This window comes from Equus asinus, chromosome 4, assembly GCF_041296235.1.
Source record: "Equus asinus isolate D_3611 breed Donkey chromosome 4, EquAss-T2T_v2, whole genome shotgun sequence".
Taxonomy (NCBI): domain Eukaryota; kingdom Metazoa; phylum Chordata; class Mammalia; order Perissodactyla; family Equidae; genus Equus; species Equus asinus.
The window spans coordinates 78,366,676-78,390,168 of record NC_091793.1 but is presented as its reverse complement, the minus strand read 5'-3'; the positions used below and the strand labels follow the sequence as shown (position 1 = coordinate 78,390,168).

Genomic DNA, 23,493 nt, shown 5'->3' with positions numbered 1-23,493 from the left:
GGCTCACCTGGGGCCCCAGGCCTTACTCCTCTGGAGAAAGAAATGAGAAGGTGGGGCCACAGGCCACTCAAACTAGAAAGACACTCAAAGAAATGCTGCAAAATCAATTTGCCAGCAGCCTGCTAATGAGGAGCATCGCACACCCAACTCTCCATGCTTTTAATTTCCAAGAGGTAGGTAAACCACCATTAGTTCTCAGGGTTCCCATGATGGCCGTGGGATGGCCATGGTGCAACCCTGTCACACACACAAAAAAGTCAAACTGGATCTTACAGAGGAAAGAGATATAGGGGTGAAAGAGAGGGACGAACCCCACAGAATCCAGTCCCACATGCCCCATAGCAATACTGGTTTGGCTTCCATCCCAAAAAACTATCCCTGTCACCTCACAGCACAGAGAAGAGAGGCATCTGAGTCCCATAAGGAAAATTACAGCAAAAGCATTTCATTTAGCCTCAAATTGGAGGCACTCTCCTTTCCACATAGCATCACCAGGGAGCTGTTATTAACTATTGGATAAACAGCAGCAACACACAAAACCAAGGGAGAGAATACAAAAGAAATGGCAGACAAGAGCACATCCTCTGAAATTAGCCAGTACCCATTTCACCAGCCCCTCGGGCTGCCACCATCGATAAAGAGTGGAGGGGGAAGCCAGTGAGCCTTGACTCCCTCTTCAATTCTTCCCCTGTAGCTTGGCCTGGATAAAGGCTTAACTCTACCCCATCCACTTCCCCCCTCCCCCGCGATTTTGCTAAAGGTGAAGATCATTCAATCCTGCAACAAATTCCACGTGGTCCGTAAAATGCTCTGCAACCCACCCACCCCCGCCCCCGCAAAAGCTGCTTTATAAATTCAAGGGTACAAATGAAAAGGAAGCTCAGATAAAAAAGAAAAAGGTAAAAGGAAATAACTCGGCCTGTAAGTAAGTAGCTAACTCAGCCAATAAGCACATGAAAAGATGCTCAGCATCACTAATCATTAGGGAAATGCAGACCAAAACCACAGCGAGATAGTACCTTACACTCATTAGGACGGCTACTAATACGAGTTGAAAACGAAGAATAAAACTGTCACTATTTGCAGCTGACATGATTTTATCTATAAAAAACCCTAAAGAATCCACCAAAAACCTATTAGAAATAATAAATGAAAACAGTAAAGTTGCAGGGAAAAATCAACATACAAAAACCAGTTGCATTTCCACATACTAACAATGAAATAGCAGAAAGAGAAATAAAAAATACGATCACAAAAAAAAGAATAAAATACTTAGGAATAAATTTAACAAAAGAGGTGAAAGACATTGTTGAAAGAAATCAAAGAAGACCCAAAGAAACGGAAAGACATTCTGTGCTCACAGTTTGGAAGAACTGGCATGGTGAAAATGTCCATGCTTCCTAAAGCAATCTACAGATTCAGTGCAATCCCTCTCAAAGTGCCAACAACACGTTTCATGGAAATAGAACAAAGAATCCTAAAATTTATATGGAACAACAAAAGACCCCGACTAGCCAAAGCAATCTTGAGAAAAAAGAACAAAGCTGGAGGTATCACACTCCCTGATTTCAAGACATACTACCATAAAACTATAGTAATCAAAACAGCATGGTACTGGCAGAAAAACACACACCGATCAATGGAACAGAATTGAGGGCCGAGAAATAAATCCACACCTCTACGGACAGTCCATTTCCAACAAAGGAGCCAAGAACATACAATGGACAAAGGACAGTGTCTTCAATAGACAGTGTTGGGAAAACTGGACAGCCACATGCAAAAGAATGAAAGTAGACCATTATCTTATACTGTACACAAAAATTAACTCAAAATATATTAAAGATGTGAATGTAAGACCTGAAACCATAAAACTCCTAGAAGAAAATATAGGCAGTACACTCTTTGACAAGGGTCTTAGCAGTATCTTTTTGAATACCATGTCTCCCCAGGCGAGGAAAACAAAAAATAAACAAATGGGAATACATCGAACTGAAAAACTGCACAGCAAAGGAAACTGGATCAACAAAATGAAAACACAACCTAACAATTGGGAGAAGATATTTGCAAATCATAAGAGGTTAATATCCAAAATACATAAAGAACTCATACAACTCAACAAAAAAACAAACAATTCAATTAAAAGAACGGGCAAAAGATCTGAAAAGACATTTTTCCAAAGAAGATACACACATGGCCAACAGGCACATGCAAAGATGTTCAACATCACTAATTATTAGGGAAATGCAAATCAAAACTACAGTGAGGTATCTCCTCACATCCATCAGAATGGCTATTATTAACAAGACAAGAAATAACAAGTGTTGGAGAGGTTGTAGAGAGAACAGGGAACCCTTACACACTGCTTGTGGGAATGTAAACTGGTGCAGACACTAGGGAAAACAGTAGGGAGACTCCTCAAAAACTCAAGAATAGAGGGGCTGGCCTCCTGGCCGAGTGGTTAAGTTCACGCACTCCGCTGCAGGTGGCCCAGTGTTTCGTTAGTTCAAACCCTGGGCTCGGACATGGCACTGCTCATCAAACCACGCTGAGGCAGCGTCCCACATGCCACAACTAGAAGGACCCACAACGAAGAATATACAGCTATGTGCTGGGGGGCTTTGGGGAGAAAAAGGAAAAAAAATAAAACCTTAAAAATTAAGAATAGAACTACCATATGAGCCAGCTATTCCACTTCTGGGTATTTATCCAAAGAATATGAAAACACTAATTTGAAAAGATATTTGCATCCGTATGTTCATTGTGGCTTTATTCACAATAGCCAAGACTTGGAAACAACATAAGTGCCCATCAACAGATGAATGGATAAAGAAGATATGGCATATACATACCCAAAAGAATACTACTTAGCCATAAAAAAGATGAAATCTTGCCACTTGTGATAACACAGATGGACCTTGAGGGTATTATGCTAAGCAAAATAAGTCAGAGAGAGAAAGCCAAATACTGTACGATTTCACTCATATGTGGAAATAAAAACAACAACAAACACAAAGATACAGAGGTTAGACTGGAGGTTATCAGAGAGGAAGGAGAGAGGGAGGAGGGGGAGGGCAAAAGGAGTAAAAGGGCACACGTGTATGGTGACAGACGGTAATTAGTCTTTGGGTGGTGAACATGCTGTAGCCTACACAAAAATCGAATTACAATGATGTATACCTGAAATTTATATTCTGTTATAAACCACAGTTATTGCAATAAAAATAAATAAATAAGTAGAAAAAAAGAAGCATTGTGATGAAGATTTGGAGAAACTGGAACCCTTGTGCACTAGTGGTGGGAATATAAAATATTGCCACCACTTTCGAAAAGTTTGGTAGTTCTTCAAAAAATTACAAATATAATTAACACATGATTCAGCCATTCCACTTCTGTATCTCCACCCAAAAGAAGTGAAAGCAGGGTCTCAAAGAATTGTGTGTACGCCCATGTTTATAGCAGCATTATTCACAACATCTAAAAGGTGAAAGTAACACAAGTGTCCATCAAGAGAGCAATGGATAAGCAAAATGTGGTCTATCCATACAATGGAGTACTATTCACCCTTAAAAAGGAAGGAAATTGACACCTGCTACAACATGGATGAACCTGGAGTACATTATGCTAAGTGAAAGCTGATTACAAAAAGACAAATACTGTGAACTTCACTTATATGAATACTTAGAGCAGTCAAAATCAGAGACAGAAAGCAGAAGGGTGGTCGCCAGGAGCTGGGAGAAGGGAGAAGGGGGAGTTACTGTGGAATAGGGGTAGAGTCTCAGTTTTACAAGATGAAGAGTTCCGGAGACGGATGGTGCTGACGGTTGCACAGCAATGTGCATGTATGTAATGCCAATGAACTATACACTCAATGGTTTAGATGGCAAATTTTATATGTTATGCGTCTTTTACCACATTTTTTAAAAACTGGGGGGAAAAAGTAAATAGCTAACTCAGCCTGTTTTTCCCTCAAGGAAAAAAAAAGTCATCCTACTTGAAGGCAGGGGAGAGTAATGAAGCAGGGAACTGGAGGTCCTTCACGTAAAAACAATACATGTTGTTAAGCTTTTCAAATTCCAGGCTCAGTTACAAGACAGACTAACCACATACATCTCTCTCCCCTCCACCCCACCTCTCCAAGCCACAAGCAGCTACTCACCTCACTGAGGTAAATAAAAAAAGAGCAGGTGGACCCATCCACTCCGTATTCTGCGTAGCAGGGATCCGAGCGCCACATATCTTTCATCCACTGAAACACAAGAGCCAGGCAAGAACATCTATGAGCAGCCTGTTCTCGGGGGCCCTGCACATCTGCTGGCAGAGAAGGTGTGGGCGTGAAGAGTGAGGATAGGTGAACGGCTCAAGCTGTGGCCTAAAGACCAGAGTGATGGAATCACTGAGCTGAGGTCAAGACAACAGATGCTCAGGTCCTGGATGATCCATAAGCAGACAGTGCCTTGAGCTGGGCCTCAGCAGAGGTGCTTAGAGTGGAGAGAGGCCGTGGGACACACCAGGCAATAAAGCCAAGAGAGGCAACAGCTAGGAGAGTTTTATTAAGAGCAAGTGCCTAATGGGACCTTTGCACAGAAATCTCCCCTCCCCAGAGGACTAGTTCCCCCAGGCCCTGCACAGTGCCTGCCTGGAACAGACCACATGAGTGAGTGCAGGAGTCTAATGTGTGCCTGAGTCCCAAACGGAGACCATGCAAAGGCTTCTGGGGTTTGATCTCACCATCCTAAATGTCTATCTGAACTGAAATTTTTCTCTGAAAACTAATGAGCAGGGGAGTGGTCTCCTTAAGGGCAGACCATATAAATAGGATTTTTTTTTAAAATGTTAAGAGTGAAAGATTGGCCAAGTGTCTCTGAGTACTCAATTACCAATGCAAATGGGACATTCAAGACACAATCTGGAGACCTGATAGTGGGGGCCTGGGGAATAGGGGGAGAGAGAAGTTGGACACTAAATAACGGCAACCCCTTGTCATTGGTCCTTGAAGGAACACCTGCTGGAGGCTGGGAAAGCAAGAAGGCAGCTTCAAAGACACAGCAGGCGCCTGAAATGGCCCAGGCTCTTTCAGTTAGAGGCATTGTTGACTAACTCCATGGAGCCAGCATAAGCAGAGAAGGGTTGTCATAGCCACAGCCCAAAACTGGCAGGACTGAGGCGCTCATTAAATGACTCCCCGAAAGGGCTCACTTGCCCACCCGTGTGTATCGCTAGGGAGGAAAGGAGAGGGGAGAGGGAGGAAGCAGGTGTCAGTGCAGTTTGAGGATGATGGTGAGTACACATCATTTCTGCCTTACCTTGATTTTCCCCTCGCAGTGGGGGTAGCCATCCATAGGAGGCAATACACATTTTTCTTGAGCTCCATTAATGATATCTGAAAAGGATGAGAAAGAACAAAAGACATCATGAGGTTTATGAAACACAAGCCTAACATCCTTCCAAGCAAGGGGGCAAGGAGAGAAATCAAAAAGAGAAGTCCTGGGAGCCATGCTCTGATCCATGGAAACCCTGCAGCTGGAAACAAGTCCAATGGGTCTGCAGTGAGGACCTGACCCAACGACAGCCCACCTACAGTATGGCCAGAGACCCATGACATGTGCGGCCCAGCTTGCAAGGGTGAGCTAGGCCAGCCAGAATGCTTGCTTGGAAGCCTGCAGTTGGGAAAGTGAGAAACCAAACAAGTAGGAAGGAGGAAATGAAGCCAAGAGATTAGGAGGGTCCACAGGGCTGGCGGGGCCATGCCAGGCCAGCAGACAAACTGAAGTCCTGAGCAGCTTCATGAAGACCTGTGCTTGAGCTGAGGCAGCCAGCAGGAGAGAGAGAAGCGAAGAGAATTGGTGAGCAGAGAGCCACGAGACACATCTGCAAGGTACAGCTGCTTCTGGACCCAGTTCTAAAATTTTCAGGAAGATCTCCTTAGCGCCTCACAATAAACTCCCCTTCTGTTAGCTAGCTCGAGTGGATTCCTATTCCTTGTAATTAGAGTCAAAACTAAAAGGACGCCTTTAAGAAGCTTCTAGTTTAGTTGTGGACAACAGACAATTTAAAAACAGTGTGACAGACATTACGTTAGGGCAGGGGAAGGCCACCCAGCCCAGTCTCAAAGGGTCAAAGGCAGCTTTCTGGATCCAGGGACATCTTAGCTGAGATGTGAAGACGAAGCAGGAGTGAGCCAGGGCGAGGGACGAGGTAGAGACGGTGTTTACAGAACTGAGGTGGTTCCAACGCAGGGACACGCCTGCCTGGAATGAAGAAGGGAGAGGTCCTGAGAGGTCAGACAGGAGAAGCAGGCAGGGCCCAAACCACAAAAGCCTCAAGCACCATAATAAGGACTTTGGTCTTTATGCTCAGGGCATGGCGGAGCACTACAAGGTTTTAAGAAGGAGATGGTTATGACCAGATTTTTGTTTAGGAATAATCATTTTAGCTGGAAACTAAGACAACCCTAAACCTACATGCTCCTCACTTTGGACCTACTATATTTTCCAGACACAGTTGGAAAATGTCACCATTACTTACTGCTAACAGTTTTCTAAACAAAGTACTGATGAGAAATTAGATCCCAAATACAGTATCATTTGACAGCGGTATTTAAGCGATGTTGGTGGCTGCTGGGCTAAAACAGAAGTTAGTGCTAAGGGGGATTTTAGTTGTACCTGTCCCCTGAAAACCAGCTCTTTTGATAGTCTGAAACAGAAATTCCTGGGCTTGATTTGGTGTTTTCAAACAGCATTCTACTTGCTAAGGATAACCGAGCATAAAATCAGTATACTCCTTATCAGAGGTAGGAGGCAAAAGTAGTTAACAAGGAAGGGACTTAGCTTGTTGGAGCCTCTATTTTCCCATCTGTAAAATCGGAATAATTGCACCTCTATTTTATCCAGCTCTTATTAAATAAGTCAACATTCATAAAAAGTCTGGTCTGGCACTCCCAACAGCTCATACCACAGACAACAGGAAGTGCTTAAAAGTTGGCATCTGCTACGTAATTCCACATAACTTTCACTCACTCTATCCAGGAAAGCAGTATTTCAAATGCACAGCGGCTTCTGGAAACGCATTCTCTGTGTTTTTGAAATAGATGCAGGCTTGGAGGTGGTGGGTCTCCCCAAAGCTCTCCTTCTGTCTCACTTGTAAGGAGACAGCCAGCTCCTGAATCCACTGACAAATGGACCGCCTCATCAAAGAACAGAGATGCTGTTCAATGACTACTCCTCCCATCCCTATTTTTAATTCTGATTTTGCTTGGCAACATTTACCAAGCAAATAAGCAGTAGCAGAGGTTCTAAGAAATTCAGCGGAGTCTAAAACAGCTAGTGGTTGGGGTAATCAGGCATTTAAGAGGACAGTTAGGGGGAAATGCACCCCCAGTCTTCGCACACTATACAGGTACCATATTGGGTCAGGATGTTCAGAGCCAGAAGTTATCAAAACCAGAGGCTACCTCGTTGGAGGTGTGATGGTGCAGGGTGAAGAGAAATCACCGGGTGGTAAAATAAACTAACAGGTCCGCGAAGGCCTGCAAGCAAACCATGGTTGCTGACAGTGTGGGTCCTCTTCATTAGGAGTTTCAAGGAATAAAAATATGTCATGCCAAGGGTCAGCAAACATTGTCTGTGAAGGACCAGAGAGTAAATATTTGAGGTTCAGCAGCCCACACGGGCTCCGTGGCAACTACTCACTCTGGGATTAGCAGGAAGGCAGCCACAGACAATAGGAGGACAAATGTGCACGGCTGTGTCCCAATAAAAGTCTACTTACAAAAACAGGCCCAACCCATGTCTCCTATGCTAAAGGAGTCCCAAAAAGAGGACCCTCATTTCTGCAAAGACGCGTTGGAAGGACTTTTTTTAAGGACACCTACAAGCAGTTCTCTGCTGGGAATGCCCTTCCTCTCACCCCTTCTGCCCTCTGCAACTTCTCCACCCAGTTAATGCCGCTCCTCCTTTAAGACGTGGCTCAAGCAGCGCCTCCAGAAGAAACGGTCCTAATCCTTCCTTCCCACGCCAACTGAGGATGTAGTTAGGAGTTAGTGCTGCCCTCCTGCTCGTGTCTCTCCCACGGCTGTGAACAATCCCGCTATCTTCTTTACATTTGTCCATCTCCCCTCCTAGGACGCGAGGATGTTATGGACAGGTTATGTCTTTCTGCTCCATCACCAGACACTCAGTAAGTGCCATCTGACCAAATAAACACACGCATCTTCCACCGGCCCGCCTGGGCCTGACCCTTCGCTCAGGGAGCACTAGACTGAGCTGAAAACCCCGCTAGGCCAAGGTTTTTACTCCTCCTCCAACTGCAGTTTGTCAGCTAATCCAATGGGGTTTCCACTGCAATTCCGTTATCTTATGATGAATTTTCTATTTAGCTACACAGTGATGGACTTGAAAAGACAAAAGTTTAGTTTAATGGCTTGAGGTTCTGGGGCCAGAGGGATCCATGAAAGGGAGCAAAAAGGAAGTGCCAGACTTCTGAGCGGGGCCGAGCTGCCCCTTGAATCCGACCACTAGTAATCTGAGCAACACCCTCCACCAGAGCACAGCTCCGAAGGAGTTTCAGCTCCTGTCGGAGGACAGCTTGCCCTTTTGCTTCCACCACAATATCAAAAACTCAGTAAATAATGTTTTTATTCATTTGTGACTATAGAAGACTTTCCTACCGGTGCAAGAGCCTCCAATCTAAGTTAGGTTAGAAAACAAAAATTCAGGCCAAAAAAGTTGATTAACGTTACTGCTTTTCAGGGGAGACTTAGCTCACTGTACACAGATCCCTTCAAAAGGAGAAGACAGGATTCGGCCACGATATGCTACTAGAATGTTCTCCCTGCTGTTCACCCCGTGCTCTTCAGCATCTCGATTTTTCTAACGGTGAAAGGGCAAGGAAATAAAAGATGCTAATGTAAGCTGAGTAGAAACTCAGATTTTACTGCTATTTAGGATTCAGTTTCATCCCTTACTCTCACACACCAGCCCATGTTGCGTTTTTCACCAAAAATTTCACCTTTGGGGGCCGACTCGGTGGCACGGTGGTTAAGTTCGCACGTTGCACTTCTCGGCGGCCGGGGTTCGCTGGTTTGGATCCTGGGTGTGGTCATGGCACCACTTGGCAAAAGGCATGCCATGGTAGGCATCTCATGTATAAAGTAGAGGAAAATGGGCATGGATGTTAGCTCAGGGCCAGTCTTCCTCAGCAAAAAGAGGAGGATTGGCAGTAGTTAGCTCAGGGCTAATCTTAATCAAAAAAAAAAAATTTCACCTTTGTACTGATCTATGGAACTGTCAACCAAGTATTACACAAAAGGCAGATGACCTACCTCGGTGTGAAAATTCTTTTTTTTTCATCAGCCATCTATACCCACACAGTGCAGCAGGTGCTCAAGTATTGGATTTAATCTTAGAGAATAAACACTTTTCCTGTTATCAAAAATGCTTACGTTTCAGGAAGAACACACCTACAGCAGGAGCAAAAGGGGCCAAAGATGTCAGAAGCACACCCACAGCGGGGTTTCCCTGTCAGGCGTGGAGCCAGATTCTCCCCAACAGTCCTAATATACATACACGTATTGAGAGAGACACATATAGACAGAGACAATGGTATTTTAAATATATATTTGGAAGTGACAAAGATATAGAACCAGGCAGACATTTTCTTTTTACTAATGCTTTTCTCTGCCTCTGAGGAAGGAAGGAAAATGGGGGAGAGTGAGGGCAGAAGTTATGGTAAAGATGGTCTCAAAGGAACAGTGAGGATAGAAATAGGGTGACACAGGAAACGAAGGTGGATGAGAATAACCTCCCTTGATGTATTACCTGCCTTTCTAAAATGCTGTCACATACACTATCACATTTTATACGTACCACCTTCTCCCAAAAATGGAAGACAGTTACCTCATCTTACAATTTGGAAAGGAGAAACTTTAAAATCCTCAGCCTCTACCTCCAAACTCAGCCCACAGTCACTTTGAACATCTCTCAAAAGCCTGCCGCTTGCGGTGTGCTGAAGTGTCAAAGCTGTATCCTTGGATCATATGGTCCATTCTCTCAAGCAGCTCACCGCGGTGGGTTGGGGGGGGGGGGCATTACAAGAGAGTGAGCACGTCAGCGGAGCCCCCATCCGAGTACAGCAGTCCTGGAACGCAGGAGAGCCGCCCTCAGGGCTACGGTGCCCAACACAGCACCTGGCACACTGGCAACTCCATAGTATGCTTTTAAACAAATGAATGAACAAATGTAACAAAAGAATGAAGAGTGCAAGTTCCAGAGAAGTGAAGAGAGGAGAAAGTGCCCCAGAAGAAAGGGAGTACGAGAGCCTCACCCAGAATGAAAGTTCTAGACTACACACTAAACACAGCTGATGGAATTTGTGCTCCATGAAAGGAAAAAAGGCAGGAAGGGGCAGCTATTTCTGATGCAAGGAGAGCAGAAGTGGCCTATCCCCACTGTGAGTTAGTGATAGTCATACTTGATTGGTATTTAAAACGAGAGGCTTACAGTTCTGTGAGAGATGATCTTGATGAGTCACATGTTAATTGTGCTGATGCATTTACAAATCAAATACAACATCCACTGGGTACCATACAAGGATATTTTTATCTTTTAGCTGCCCACTTCCACACACATACATGGAGATGCTGTCGTGTTTTTTAAAGCATCAACTATCAAGTATGCAGCATCATAAAACACTCACCTACTACAAACTTGTTTAAAGTTAACGATAACCACTCCTCACTGTTCAACAAGCGATCCAGAAATGTGGTTACAAAGAGAGGCTCAAAGCAGAAGAGGCTGGCAGTCAGGTGTCACCCTTAATCCCGATTCTATTGATGCTTATAGGTGGTCCCATGTGGAAGAAACTCAACTACATGCTCCTGGGTGAGAATGATAAAGTGAGGATGTGGAGGGGAAGGAAATGGCTGGGAGGGAGAGGGAGAGGGGGAGGGGGAGGGGGAGGGGGAGGGGGAGGGAGAGGGAGAGAAGTGTCTGTAAGTGAGCTCCATACAGAAGACAGTTATTTTCTGAGTGAAAGTTGACCCTACTGAGAGAGCCTCCTTTGTCAAGGCTCACTTTTCTGTACATTAATCACAGCAAAGATGACAAGTGTTTGAAACGGCCCTTCTTTTTAAGAACGTGTAGAACACAGGGCTGTTACTTTTTTATCTAGAACTGAACAGGCATCTGATAGGTTAAGGGTCTCTGAGTCCCTCACCATGGCTATTTCAAAGGGAGGGGGAAAAAAATGAAGAAAAAGCAGGTTTAAAAAACTCTCAGAAATCTCAAAAAAAACATGACCATCTGTCCATCCCGGGAAGTTTTAGGAAACTGGGTTCAGTCTCCTCATCCAGTTCCTCTGCCAGCAGCTAAGATAATCATCTTCACAAGCAAGGGCTTGATTCAGCCCAAAGGCACCCCACACGTATTTCCTCTCAGAAGATAAAGGGGCTCCAGAAATTCTGTTTTGTGTGTGGGACAAGGTAGAGTTTCTCCGGGAACACCTGATAGGAACATGTGGCTCCAGTTATCAGATGGCCCCCGCGGAGAACCCACGTGAGCACGCTACTGGCCTGCCGCTCTGCGCCAGCCAGCAACTGACTCCATCTCTGCTCTCGGGCGGGAGACCAAGCTCCTGCCAGCAGCTCCATCAGCTGGCCTTGCGTCAGGAGTTAACAGCAATAAACTGGACAGAAATCAGCCGTAGTGAAATATAATCTCCCATTAAAAATGACCTCACCAGTCATTCCCGGGGCTTGGCAAATATTCACTTAGGGCCACTTTATATTAGCATTACAAAAAAAGTGATTTAATTTCTATAACTGAGTCATGTACACATATTCCAGCTCCAGGGTGCACAGGAATAGGAAGCTTTCTGCCCACCAAAGGAGGTGGGGAGCCACGAGAGGTAATGGGCTCCACTCTCTCAGACCCCCAGCAGGCACAGTGGGCCCCTTGAAAAGAGCTGTTTGTATTTTGCTGTTTTTGTTGTGTTCTTTAACTTAAGAAGCTGCAAATGCAATCATTGGACCAAATAATTTTAGAGCCACAAGGGACTTCCGAAGCCACAGTAGTAAACTGTTTACTTTTCCTGATTCATAAAATCAAGGCCTAGAGAGAGAAAGCGCCTTCCCCAGTCACTGATTAGACAAAAGTCCTTCAACATCTTCCAGGTACAAGGCATTCTGCACATTCAACCCACGCCTCTGTCTTCTGGGTTGACATCATTTCCACTACACTGTTTCTAGGTATTAAAAGGCACAGTACCTTCTTCACGTTCTGCACCGGAAACCTGAAGAGTCAACACTGAGGAATAAAATGACAAATTCTTACTACTTTCTGAATAAGAACCTCCAAGGGCCTCAGGGACTTGCTAAAAAACCTGGCGCTCCAGCACTGCCCACCTACAAATACTATGGGTACAACAGAAGTCAACAAGAAAACCATATTCGAAGTACACAGTTTCTTAATTTGCACAACTCTTCAAGAACGGAACGAAGATGTAACAAGAATAAAGTTGTGAGGACTATGAACACACATTGCCAAGTATAATCAATGCCATAAAGTTTCAAATCACAATAACAGCCAAATAACCCTAGATCATTTATGCTTTCCTTTGTCATACCCTCCGTCACTTATTTATCATTTTTTGCAGGATTATCTACCTAATTAAGCTTTTAAGCCAGCATTAAGAAGGTTTTTCTTTTTGTTGGTAGAACAGAATTAAAAAGAGGACCTAAGATTAAGATTCTCAGTAGGAGGTCAGGATCTGTAAGAATGTTGCATACACACAAGTCTCCTCCATTCTGATAAGGCCCCAGGCATTGCTATTGATAAAAACATGTCAGATTTGTAGACATGTTCAGGCAGAAAAGTTGGTCATCACACACCTAGGAACATATACGTGGCAGGCAGAAAACTGCTGAGGTTAAATACCTGCCACTGACATGGAAAAAAAAAAAAAAAAAACTCACCATCATTAGTTACCCAGGAAATGCAAATCAAAACCACAATGAGATGCCACCTCACCCACTGATATGGTACAATAAAAAAATCAGGTAATAACAAGGGTTGGCAAGGATGTCAAGAAATCAGAACCCTCAAACAGTGCTGGTAGGAACATCAAATGGTGTAGCTATTTTGGAAAACAGTCTAGCAGTTCCTCAAAAAGTCAACCACAGAGTTACCATTTGGCCCAGCAATTCCACTCCTAGGCATAGACCCAAAAGAAATGAAAGCCTAAGTCCACACGAAAGTTCATTATTCAGTAGTATTATTCAAAAGAGTCAAAAGTTGAACACTGGAGACAATCCAAATATCCAACATCTGATGAATGGACAAAATGTGGCATACCCATACAATGGAGTATTATTCAGCCATAAAAAGGAATGAAGTACTGATTGACACTACAACACGGATGAACCCAGAAAAAATTAAGCAAAGTGAAAGAAGCAGTCACGAAAGACTATATATTATAGGAAATGTCCAGAATAGGCAAATCTACAGACAGAAACTAAATTAGTGGCTTAGGACTAGGGGAGAGGGAGGTTGGAAGGGGGGCAGTGAGAGCTAATAGTTATGGAATTTCTTTTTGAGGTGATGAAAATGTTCTCAAATTGATTGTGGTGATGGTTGCACAACTCTGTGAATACACTTTGTGAAACATTAAACGAGTGAATCATATGGTATGCAAATTGTATCTCAATAAAGCTGTTACCAAAAAAACCCAAAAAACCCTGCGACTGATTCATTCAGCAAATACTGCACCTAAATGAGCATCTGAAAGGATTTTAATACCTTCCTCTATGAAGTAAACGGAGGAACACAAAGCACTCTTTACGTTGAGGGAGCCTAGAATATACCTAAAAACTTGCACACCAGAAAAGGTAGTCAAGAGCCCGGTGCAATAGAGAATAAGGGACAGGGAACAAAACAACAGATGAACAGGCAAGAAGAGGAAGAAGCAGACGGCACCAGCCTGGATCGCCAGGTCATCTGCCATTCTTCCAGATCTCACCTCCCTTCACACCACAGTAACAAAATGTTTAGCTGAACACCTGGCCACCCAGTTAGGGACTCTCCCACAGCTCAATGTGACCATGTGACTATGTTCAGGCGAAGGAGATTTGAGAAGAAATTACAGGCAATCTCCAACTTCAGGACAATCTGCCTGGCCGAGTCTATAGTTCTGACTCCCCTCCTCTGGGCTGGAAGATGCACACGCGATGACCCAGCAAAACAGGAGAGCTCTGGAATCCTGGTGGGTAGTGTGGGGAAGAGCCACTCAGCAGGCCTGGAACGCTTGCTGCTGGATTATCACGTGAAAGAGAAACCACTTGTCTTATCGAAGCACTGTATTTCTGGGTCTTTGTCATAACAGTTTAGTGTGTACCTTAAGTCATCACCAGACAAGTGGGATTTCAGTTGAGCTTTGAAGCACAAGGAGGAGTAGGAGAGAAAGGGGAAGACGAACCAGTGATAATGACAGCCAACAGCCGAGCACCTACCAAGAGCTCCTACCATAAACCAAGCTAGTGGATCCTCCCACTTCATCCTCACAGTAACCCTAAGACGTAAAGACTATTACCCCCTTTCCACAGTAGAAGACACTGAGGACCACAGAGATTAACTAACTTGGCCAAGGTCACAGAATAAAGCAGCCCTTCTTAACCCTTTCTGCATACTAAAATCACTCGGGGAGCTTTGAAAAATGTACCGCATCCTCCAGAAATTCTGATTTGAAGGGTCTGTGGAACGGTTCAGCCACTGCCCTATTTTTCTGCTCCCCTCACCTCAGGGTGATTTTACAGGGCAGCCACAGTCAGGAACCAATAGAATAAATGGTGAAGTAAGGTAGGCATACTGGGAAAAAAAGGAAAAGTCACAGATGGAGAACAGATTTCTATCTTAGATTTCAACCCCAACTGTTCTCCTGAGAGAGCAAATCCACCCCCACTGGGTAAGACATTAACCAGTCATCAACATCTGAGAAGGCGTGGGAGAGTGGAGGGGGATAACTTGGCTAAAGCAGAGGACTCAGGGCCGGGCAGTAAGAAATAAGGTTGGGAAGGTAAGCGGGCGACGCACGGTACAGAATCGTGAATTCCAGGCTGAGGAGAGCACTCCTCCACTGCAGGAGACAGCAAGGTCAGCACGTACACCTGTGTGGTCGGTAGAATGGCCTGGGGAAGAAACTAAGAGTCGTTGAGGAGAGAAGCAATACACTGAAAAACATGAAATCCAAGGAAAAAAGAGAGCACTAGCCACATTTTGAGGATACAAACTTGACCATATGGACTTTAAAAGATACTGCAGCATAAAGTCTTTATGGCTGAAGAGACTTCACACCTAAAGTTGTAAATTGTCAGGAGTCCAAGTTGTCTTTCACTGGTAAGGAAGCCTAGGCTATTTTTCCAACACATGGTTTATAAAGATAATTATGAAGGCTTAACCTGTTCTTTGATTTACAGCAGCCTCTAATGCCCTTCATAAATAGCCCTTTTAACACCCATTTACATTTAATTAAACTCTCACTGGTGCCTACTTTGTAGATAATTGGTAAATCCTTTTCAAATTTTCAAATGTACTTCCAAAATGACATTGCATTAGCCTCTAAAGTTATAAAGCTATAAAAATCTGTCTTCTGACTATAGTTAACGCTGCTATATGGGCTATCTGAAGGTTGCCAAGAGAGTAGATCCTAAAAGTTCCCATGAGAAAGAAAAAAATTATTTTTCTTTCCTCTTTTTTTTCTTGTATTTATACGAGATAATAGATGTTAACTCAACTTATTGTGGTAATCATTCCAAATATATGTAAATCAAGTCAGTATCTGTACACCTTAAATTTATATGGCGCTGTATGTCAATTACATCTCAATAAAACAAAGGAAAAAATCTGTTTTCTCTGACCTTCAAATAGTACACCAATCTTATCACAAGACGCCATCTCCCATCTCTGGCCACCATGCTAGATGCCTTCTCATTATGAAGCAACCTGCTCCTGGAATTGACACCATAAAATGTTCCGAGAGAGTAGCACCCCCATGCCCTGGTATTTTCGAGTACTTGACCACATCTAACCTCAGCAGTGGAAACAGTAGAAAAAGTGAGTAAAAACCATGTACTGGAAAGAACAGGGGTTGGAAAGGCTGGGGTGTGTCAGAGACCTCAGCTGGGATCATCCCCCTGCAGCTTACCAGCTGGATGACCTGGGCAAGGTACCATGTTTCCTCATGTAATAACCAGGGTGAGTGAAACCTTCTAACATCTGAGTTACCCTTTCTCTGTCAGGTTCTGTGTCTGACACTCATTTATTGCTAAGTCAAATATGGAATACTGAGGGAGATCAAATCAGGGGAACGAGCGATTGCCTACGCCACATTGGAATATCACACACTAGCTCTCATTCACTCAGTTCGTCTATTTGTTCAATATACCTGTCCTACTGTCCATATATTCTTTGTGTTTGTTACCCATCTCTGATTCATTTTATGTCACAATGCTTGGTGGAGTGTGGGATAGAGTCAGTGATTAAAATGCTTTGGATTTATGGAAGGAAAAAAAAAGTTCAAGTCTTTTTAAATGAATAGCACAAAAGCATATACTGTATATTCTAATAGCTCTGGGATTGGATGATAAAACTGAGTTTGCAATATGATTTGGATAATCAGAGTCCTTTTTATGTTTCAATCTACATGTATTCATCTCTATGTAAATGCCATATTCTGTAAGTTTATAGTTAATTTCCACTGTCATTTCTTCTGCAACAAAACGTTCCTCAGCATTTTAAGTAACAAGGTAAGGGACATAAAATATCTCACATGGGTATTATGTAGGTATCCAGTTACAATAAATGGGCACACCAATCACTGAATTGGGAGAATGCTAGTTTTACACATCAAAAACAAAAGAAAAAGTTATATTACACTAGTGTACTATTCCAGAAAAAAAGTTTCTATATAATATTTTTAAAAATAAAATATAGTACTGACAGTTTCTGATGCATCCTCAGCTGTCAATTTAGATTTAAGAAAATATACTAGGAAGTAGGTGGCACACATTAAAAATACAAGATTATACTTGCAAAACTACACCATATTCTCAAGTTGGGGGCCTAAGGCGATTTTTTTCACCTAGAGTCCATCTCCAATAAGCAAGGAAGGGCACAGCCTTTCATAACATGCCCTCTCCTCACATACAGTTTACCGGGAGAGGGAAAGACGCATTATGCAGCTCTCTCACTATGGAGGCAACATGCCCCGGGAACACGGAGCACACACCACTTTCTTCACCCTCTCGAACCACCAATGGTTTCGTTTTCCTTCTAAAACCCAGTTGATTTAAGCACAGCTCACACATTTCTGACTTATCAAACTGTCAAAGGCATTTGGGGTTTGGATTTTGTTAAGTAAAATAAAGAAATATATACACAGTTTATGTGTATGAGTGTTTGATATTTCTTTCTTGAAACTGAAGAAAAGAAGGAAATACGGAATTAACAGCTACAGAAGCCTCGCTACCTACCTGGCTATTTTGACTGCACAAACTGCCAAAAATAGGTGTGTTCTCTTCCCACCACACAAGCCCCTTTTCTGAATCACTTGTCACAAGCCTTTGTGCAGCTGTTGGTAAAAGACAGGGCTTCTAATTGGCCACTCAGACATCTATGGGCAACGAGGAAGTACTCTGACTATTTTAATAGGAGATCAAGATAAATTTTTATTTTCATTCTCTCACATGAATTGAGTTTTTCACTTTGCTTTGGTTGCTTGGTTTACAGTCTCGCTCCTCCTTTTTAGCACAGAAAAATAAATTACACGTTAATTTAGAATTAAGATGACACCTTGATAATAAGTTTTTGGTACCAGAAAAAGCAGAGAGAACAAAAAAGAAGCTGAAGGCCTAGAATATTGAGAACACCCACAAGTACATCAAGTCCTTGGGTACAGGTTTGAAGAAAGGCTGAGCCACTTCATTTTTAGGTCTCATTTGATTCACTCAGAGTTTCATGAAATCTACAAGTCCATTGACATAAAACATACAGGCTATGCCTGCTAAATACATCCTTGGCTAGGGATGCCTCTCCAAAACCAGGCTGTCTTATAACTTAGTTCCTTTCATCTCTCCTTGCCCCCAGCAGGTTTTTCTTCCTGTGGAAAGGAAACATGCCTGGTGTTAAGACGATGTACATTTGGACAATGAGACTCAGCTTGTGAAGCTGAGAGATTAAAGTGCATGTTCTTAAGTGTTATGTGCTACCCTGGAATGCTATTCATCTACTCAGTAGAAAAGGCTAGTAAATATGCAAATACAAATTCTCTCTAGTACGAAACACAAAGGTTTTCAAATCCCTGGGAATTTGTGTGTTTCAGGAAATCTATTCCCAGATTGGAATTTGGTGTTTGGGTCAGTTCTTGGAGGGCTCTGATCCTCTAGTGGTGGGATTACTATCTGAAGGTCTCCACCAGAAGACTTGTTCCACCATGCAGTATCCAGAACAAATCACACTCACTCACTCTCCAGCCATGCTGTCCTGAGCAAAGGGAGAGCCAGCATTCAAAACACACTCTCCTTGCCAACCTGGCAATGGTGGTTATTGTATGGAAAGCAACAAAGACCTGGCATACATACCGAAAGGCAGGAGAAAGTCAGAGCTGTGTTAAGAAATAATCTAGATTGTTTGTTGACCAGGGGGGACTGCTAAACTGCATCACTTGTGCAAGAACTATGTGATTAATTTAATTCTGGATTCTTTATAAGACAGAGCTGAGGAATTATACACTGGCAATGGCAGAGAAGCTTATATTGGAATAACCTTCCCACAGATAATACATATAACAAGGCAACAAAGAGGAAGGAAAAGGAACAGACACTAGAGGAGATTTGATCCTTAAAAGAAGGGAACTGCACATTTATATGGCTTTGCCCCGAGGGGACTACTCTATCTGGGTGATGGGAGGTAACTAGAAGGCTAGCAAAAGGCTGCAGTCAAAGGATTAAGTTTGAGCAGTCAGGGTGGCTAGAAAATGAGACAGGATATGCCCCAAAACAGGGAACCAAAGAAGGGGAGCCTCCAAATCTGCATATAAACTACTTTAAAATCCTTGAGTGATCACATAACTAAGAATTGTATGGGAGACTCCAAGGAAAACTCTAAAGATGTTCCGAGGTTCAGCATTTGTTCACAACAAGTGACTCAGAGTTTGAATCCCAACAAGCCAGAGGGTTTGGTTAACATTTCAGGCTTTCCATTAAAATCCCACAAAGGCATCGCATCAGCCCCAGGACTTAAGACTTCCTAAGACAAAGGCAAAAACTGAAACAGACAAACCCAACAAACCATAAAATCAAGTCTTGGAAAGTTCAAGGTGGTAAATCAGTAATTTAACTGCCTGCTAAAACAAAACTCAATACTCTTCAGAGAAAGATAATGGAACACAGACAGTACAACATATTGTCATAATGCCCAGTATACAATGAAAAATTACTAGAGATGGAGAAAAAGGAAAATGTGAAAAGTCAAGAAAGCAGTTAACAAAAACACATATCCCAAGAAGATGTAAATGTCAGAACTGACAAAGAATTTAAAGCAGCTATTATTGTGGGGGACTGGCATTGGCCACCCCAAGATATGTCTCTTTGGCATGAGGATTATTTGGGGCTAGTTACTTTTAATAAACTGCAGACAGGAAGGAGGCTCTGAGGAGTGGAACTTGCTTGCCCTTTGTTAGGAGACATTTACACTGTAAAGGAAATCTCCATCTGTAAAGGTATCTCCCTCTCTACCAGCAAGAAGGGGGGATGACCTTATCTCTAAAAACTCCTATCAATACAGAATGCAAGGACTTAAATCTGCATAATAATCTTATTCCTGTTTATTGTGCTTGTCTGGTAACCTCCTGTAACTGACTCCCCCCACTCCCAACATCCTCCTTTGTCTTTAGCTGGATATGATATTTAAGGTGGGGGCTTCAGCCATTTTGGTGAGTTGCTCAGCTTGCGTGAGCCTCTCCCATGTATACATGTTATAAAGCTTTGTTTAATTTTCTCCTGCTATTCTGTCTCATGTGAATTTAATTCGTTCTCCGGACAGAAGAACCCAGAGAGGGTAGAGGAAATGTCTTCCTCCTCTACATTATAAATATGACTAAAGACAAAGAAGAAGAAATGAACACTTGGGAAATTCCAGAACTGAAAAGTATATCACCTAAAATGAAAAAAAAAAAACAAAAAACAGAATGGAATGAAGAACAGTTTGGAGGTAGCAAAAGAAAGGATCAGTGAACTTGGAAAAATGGAAATTATTCAATCTAAAAAACAAAGACAGTAAAGATTGGGGAGAAAAAAGAGCAGAGCCTCAGTGACCTGTGGGACAATATCATGTAGGCTAAACTCTGTGTAAATGGATACCCAGAAGTAGAAAAGAGAGCAAATGGGGAAGAAAAATACTTGAAGAAATAATGGTCAAAAACTTTCCAAATTTGGTGAAAACCATTAACTTCAGATCCAATATCTCAGTGAACCACAAGCAAAATAAACACAGAGACAATTACATTTATTGTAATCAAACTGCTAAAAGCCAAAGATAAAATGTCAAAAGCAGCCAGAAAAACATGAGACATATTACATAAAAGGGTACAAACATAGAAATATCATCCAGCTTCTCATCAGAAAAGAGATGGAGGCTAGATAACAAAGAAATAACATTTCTAAAGTTCTGAAAGAAAACTAGAGTCAACCCAGAATTCTCAACCAATTCTATATCTTTGTCCTTGAAAAATGCTGGCCAAAAAAAGCCATTTTCAGATAAATGAATGATGAAAGAATTCAACACCAGCAGACCTGCATGGCAAAAAATAAGCAAAAGAAATTCTTTGTGTTGAGAGGGAAATGACGACAGACAGAAACTTGGAAGTACAGAAAGGAATGAAAGCATCAGAAACGTTAATGTGGGTAAATACAAGATTATTTTTTTCTTTCCTTTAATTTCCTTATCAATTGACTATCCGATGCGAGAATCATATTAGGGTATAGTGGGCTTTAAAACATTTGTAGATGTAAGATATCTAACAACAATAGCACAAAAGATGGGGGATTAATGGAATTAAACATTAAGTTTATAACATTAACTCTAAGGCGACTGTGGTAAATTGAGAAGATACACTGAAATCTCTAGGACAGGAGATGGCAAACCACAGCTTATAGGTCAAATGTGGTCCACCGCTTAGTCTTACAAAGCTTTACTGAAATACACTCATGCATTCATTTATATATTGTCTATGGCCACTTTTGCACTACAATGGCAGAGTTAAATAGCTGCAATGGGGACAGGATGGTCTTCAAAGCTAAAATATTTACTATCTGGTGCTTTCTAGAAAAAGCTTGTCAACCCTTGTTCTCTACAGTCCTGTGGTTGGTCTTACTACTTACAGAATTTTTTTTGTATCTCATAGGTGGAGTAGTATGATTTGCTTCCTCTCAAGTCTCTTTTATTTCAAGATAGAGGGCACCACCTTCTATAGGACAGCTACATCCCAAAGCCAGAGGCAAAAAAAAAGACATGGGTGTCACCTTGTCATCATGGACTCCAGCTCACACTTGTGAGTTCCTGCATGTTCTTACTCTCTACCGCTTAATATTTATCTTCCCTTCTTGGCTGCCTGACCTGTGGATTTCTAGCTCCAGTATCAGACACAAAGACAATAGCCTTATAGAAACTGTTTAACCAGCTTCCACAACTGTGTAAGCTGGAAGTCCTTTAACAAATCCCTTAATATATACACATGCACACATAAACACACCCACATCCCCTTCTAGTGTTTCTGCTTCTCTGATTTACTCCTGACTGAGGAACAAATTAACAAAGCCAAAGTTGGTTCTTTGAAAAGATGAATAAAATTTATAAGCCCCTAGCAAGAGTGATCAAGAAAAAATAAATGAGTAATATTAGGAACTGAAATAGAATGTCATTACAAATTCTATAGATATTAAAAGAATATGAGAATACTACGAACAATTTATGGCAAGATAGTCTACCATTTAGAAGAAATTACAGGCTTATGTGTTTCTGGCAGCATTATTCATAATAGTCCAAAACTGGAAATGACTCACATGTCCATTCTATCAGGAAAAGAGATAAATCAATTATGCTATATTCATAAAACAGAACAGTATTCTGTGATTTAAAAAAAGAAAAAGAGCCAACTACTTTTATAAGCAACACCCTGGATGAATCTCAAAAATATTATGCTGGGAGAAAGACGCCAGAAAACACAAAAAATGTTTATACTGTATCATTTCACTTTTACGAAGCTCAAGAACAGGCAAAATTAATCTATGGTGATAGAAATCAGAACAGTGACTGCCCATGGGGGATGGAGATTGAACAGGAGGAGGCGGGAGGGAAGATTCTGGGTGATGAAGATGTTCTGTATCTTGCCTGCAGTGCTGGTTTTATGGATGTACACATTTATCAAAACTCATCAAATGGTACACTTAAGATCTGTGCCTCACATTATGTGTAATTTTGCTCTCACATAAAAATTAAGCTAAGTTGCTTTAAAAATGTATGCTTTCTATATGACTTATGAACACAGACGAAGAACATTATTATTTTCCTCTGCTCATCTCCATTTATTAACCCTCTGCCAACCACCTTCCGAGGAAAGACAATCTCCAATGAGCTCATCCGTATTTTAAAGCACCTCAAATAACAGTACCGTCACTGGCCTCCAATATTACACGTTTTGCTGTGGGCTGACCATGCTAGGGCATCCGTCTGTTTAAGTTGGTTACCAAAGCACAGAGAGAACGGACATTTAATCTTTATTCCAGAAATTACAATCTCGGAGTTAAGCATAATCTGTTGGTAAAATGTTTTCCTCGGTCACTTTCTGCAGCTAGGTGTCCCTTATTTGGAGCAGACTAGTTAGCTGTGTATTTATAGTGCTCGGACCGAAGCTGAAGAGAGGTTTAAATAACAGCCTTCACTCTAAAATGTAACTGCATCTGTGCAGAAAGAGTCAGCAGTCCCGGGAAATGATCACCCACAGGAAACTGAACAGAAGAAAGGCTGTGAGTTCACTCCTGTTTGCAGCCTTTGACAAAAACCATTCAACTTCAATTTACAATACACAACCCTGGTTTCTGAGCCTATTTGTTGCATGTGGCTTTTTGTGTCTCAAACCAACCTCCTAAATATGTCCGGGAAAAGGGAAGATGTCTAAGTGAGGGACATAAAAGGAATAGTTAGGATTTTTTTTTTCAGCATCATGCAGAGGTAACCAACCAAAGGGTAGAGAATGGTTGAGTCTTGCAAAAGCTACAATGAACAACCAATACTGTAAGGAATTAATCTCATTTACTTCCACTCTGTTCACTAAAACACAGAAACTAATTTAATAGTAACCTCTACTACAGAACTGCAGATCAAAGAGGAATCACTAATGATTTCCATAACTATAGGGACAAAAGTGTATGCTATGAGCTTAGAGGTAGTC

General features: G+C 42.2%; 1 protein-coding gene across 6 annotated transcripts in view; it reads right to left on the bottom strand.

Annotated features, from left to right (window-relative positions):
- The window catches only part of MGAT5 (alpha-1,6-mannosylglycoprotein 6-beta-N-acetylglucosaminyltransferase), a 330,354-nt gene that overhangs the window by 141,799 nt on the left and 165,062 nt on the right, over positions 1-23,493 (bottom strand). For all 6 annotated transcript variants that reach the window (XM_044769036.2, XM_070507573.1, XM_070507574.1 and 3 more), the window contains 2 exons: positions 5,304-5,380; positions 4,157-4,246 (listed from right to left, as the gene is read on the bottom strand). In XM_044769036.2, coding sequence (XP_044624971.1) covers positions 4,157-4,246; positions 5,304-5,380 — 167 coding nt within the window. The remainder of the gene's footprint in view (positions 1-4,156; positions 4,247-5,303; positions 5,381-23,493) is intronic.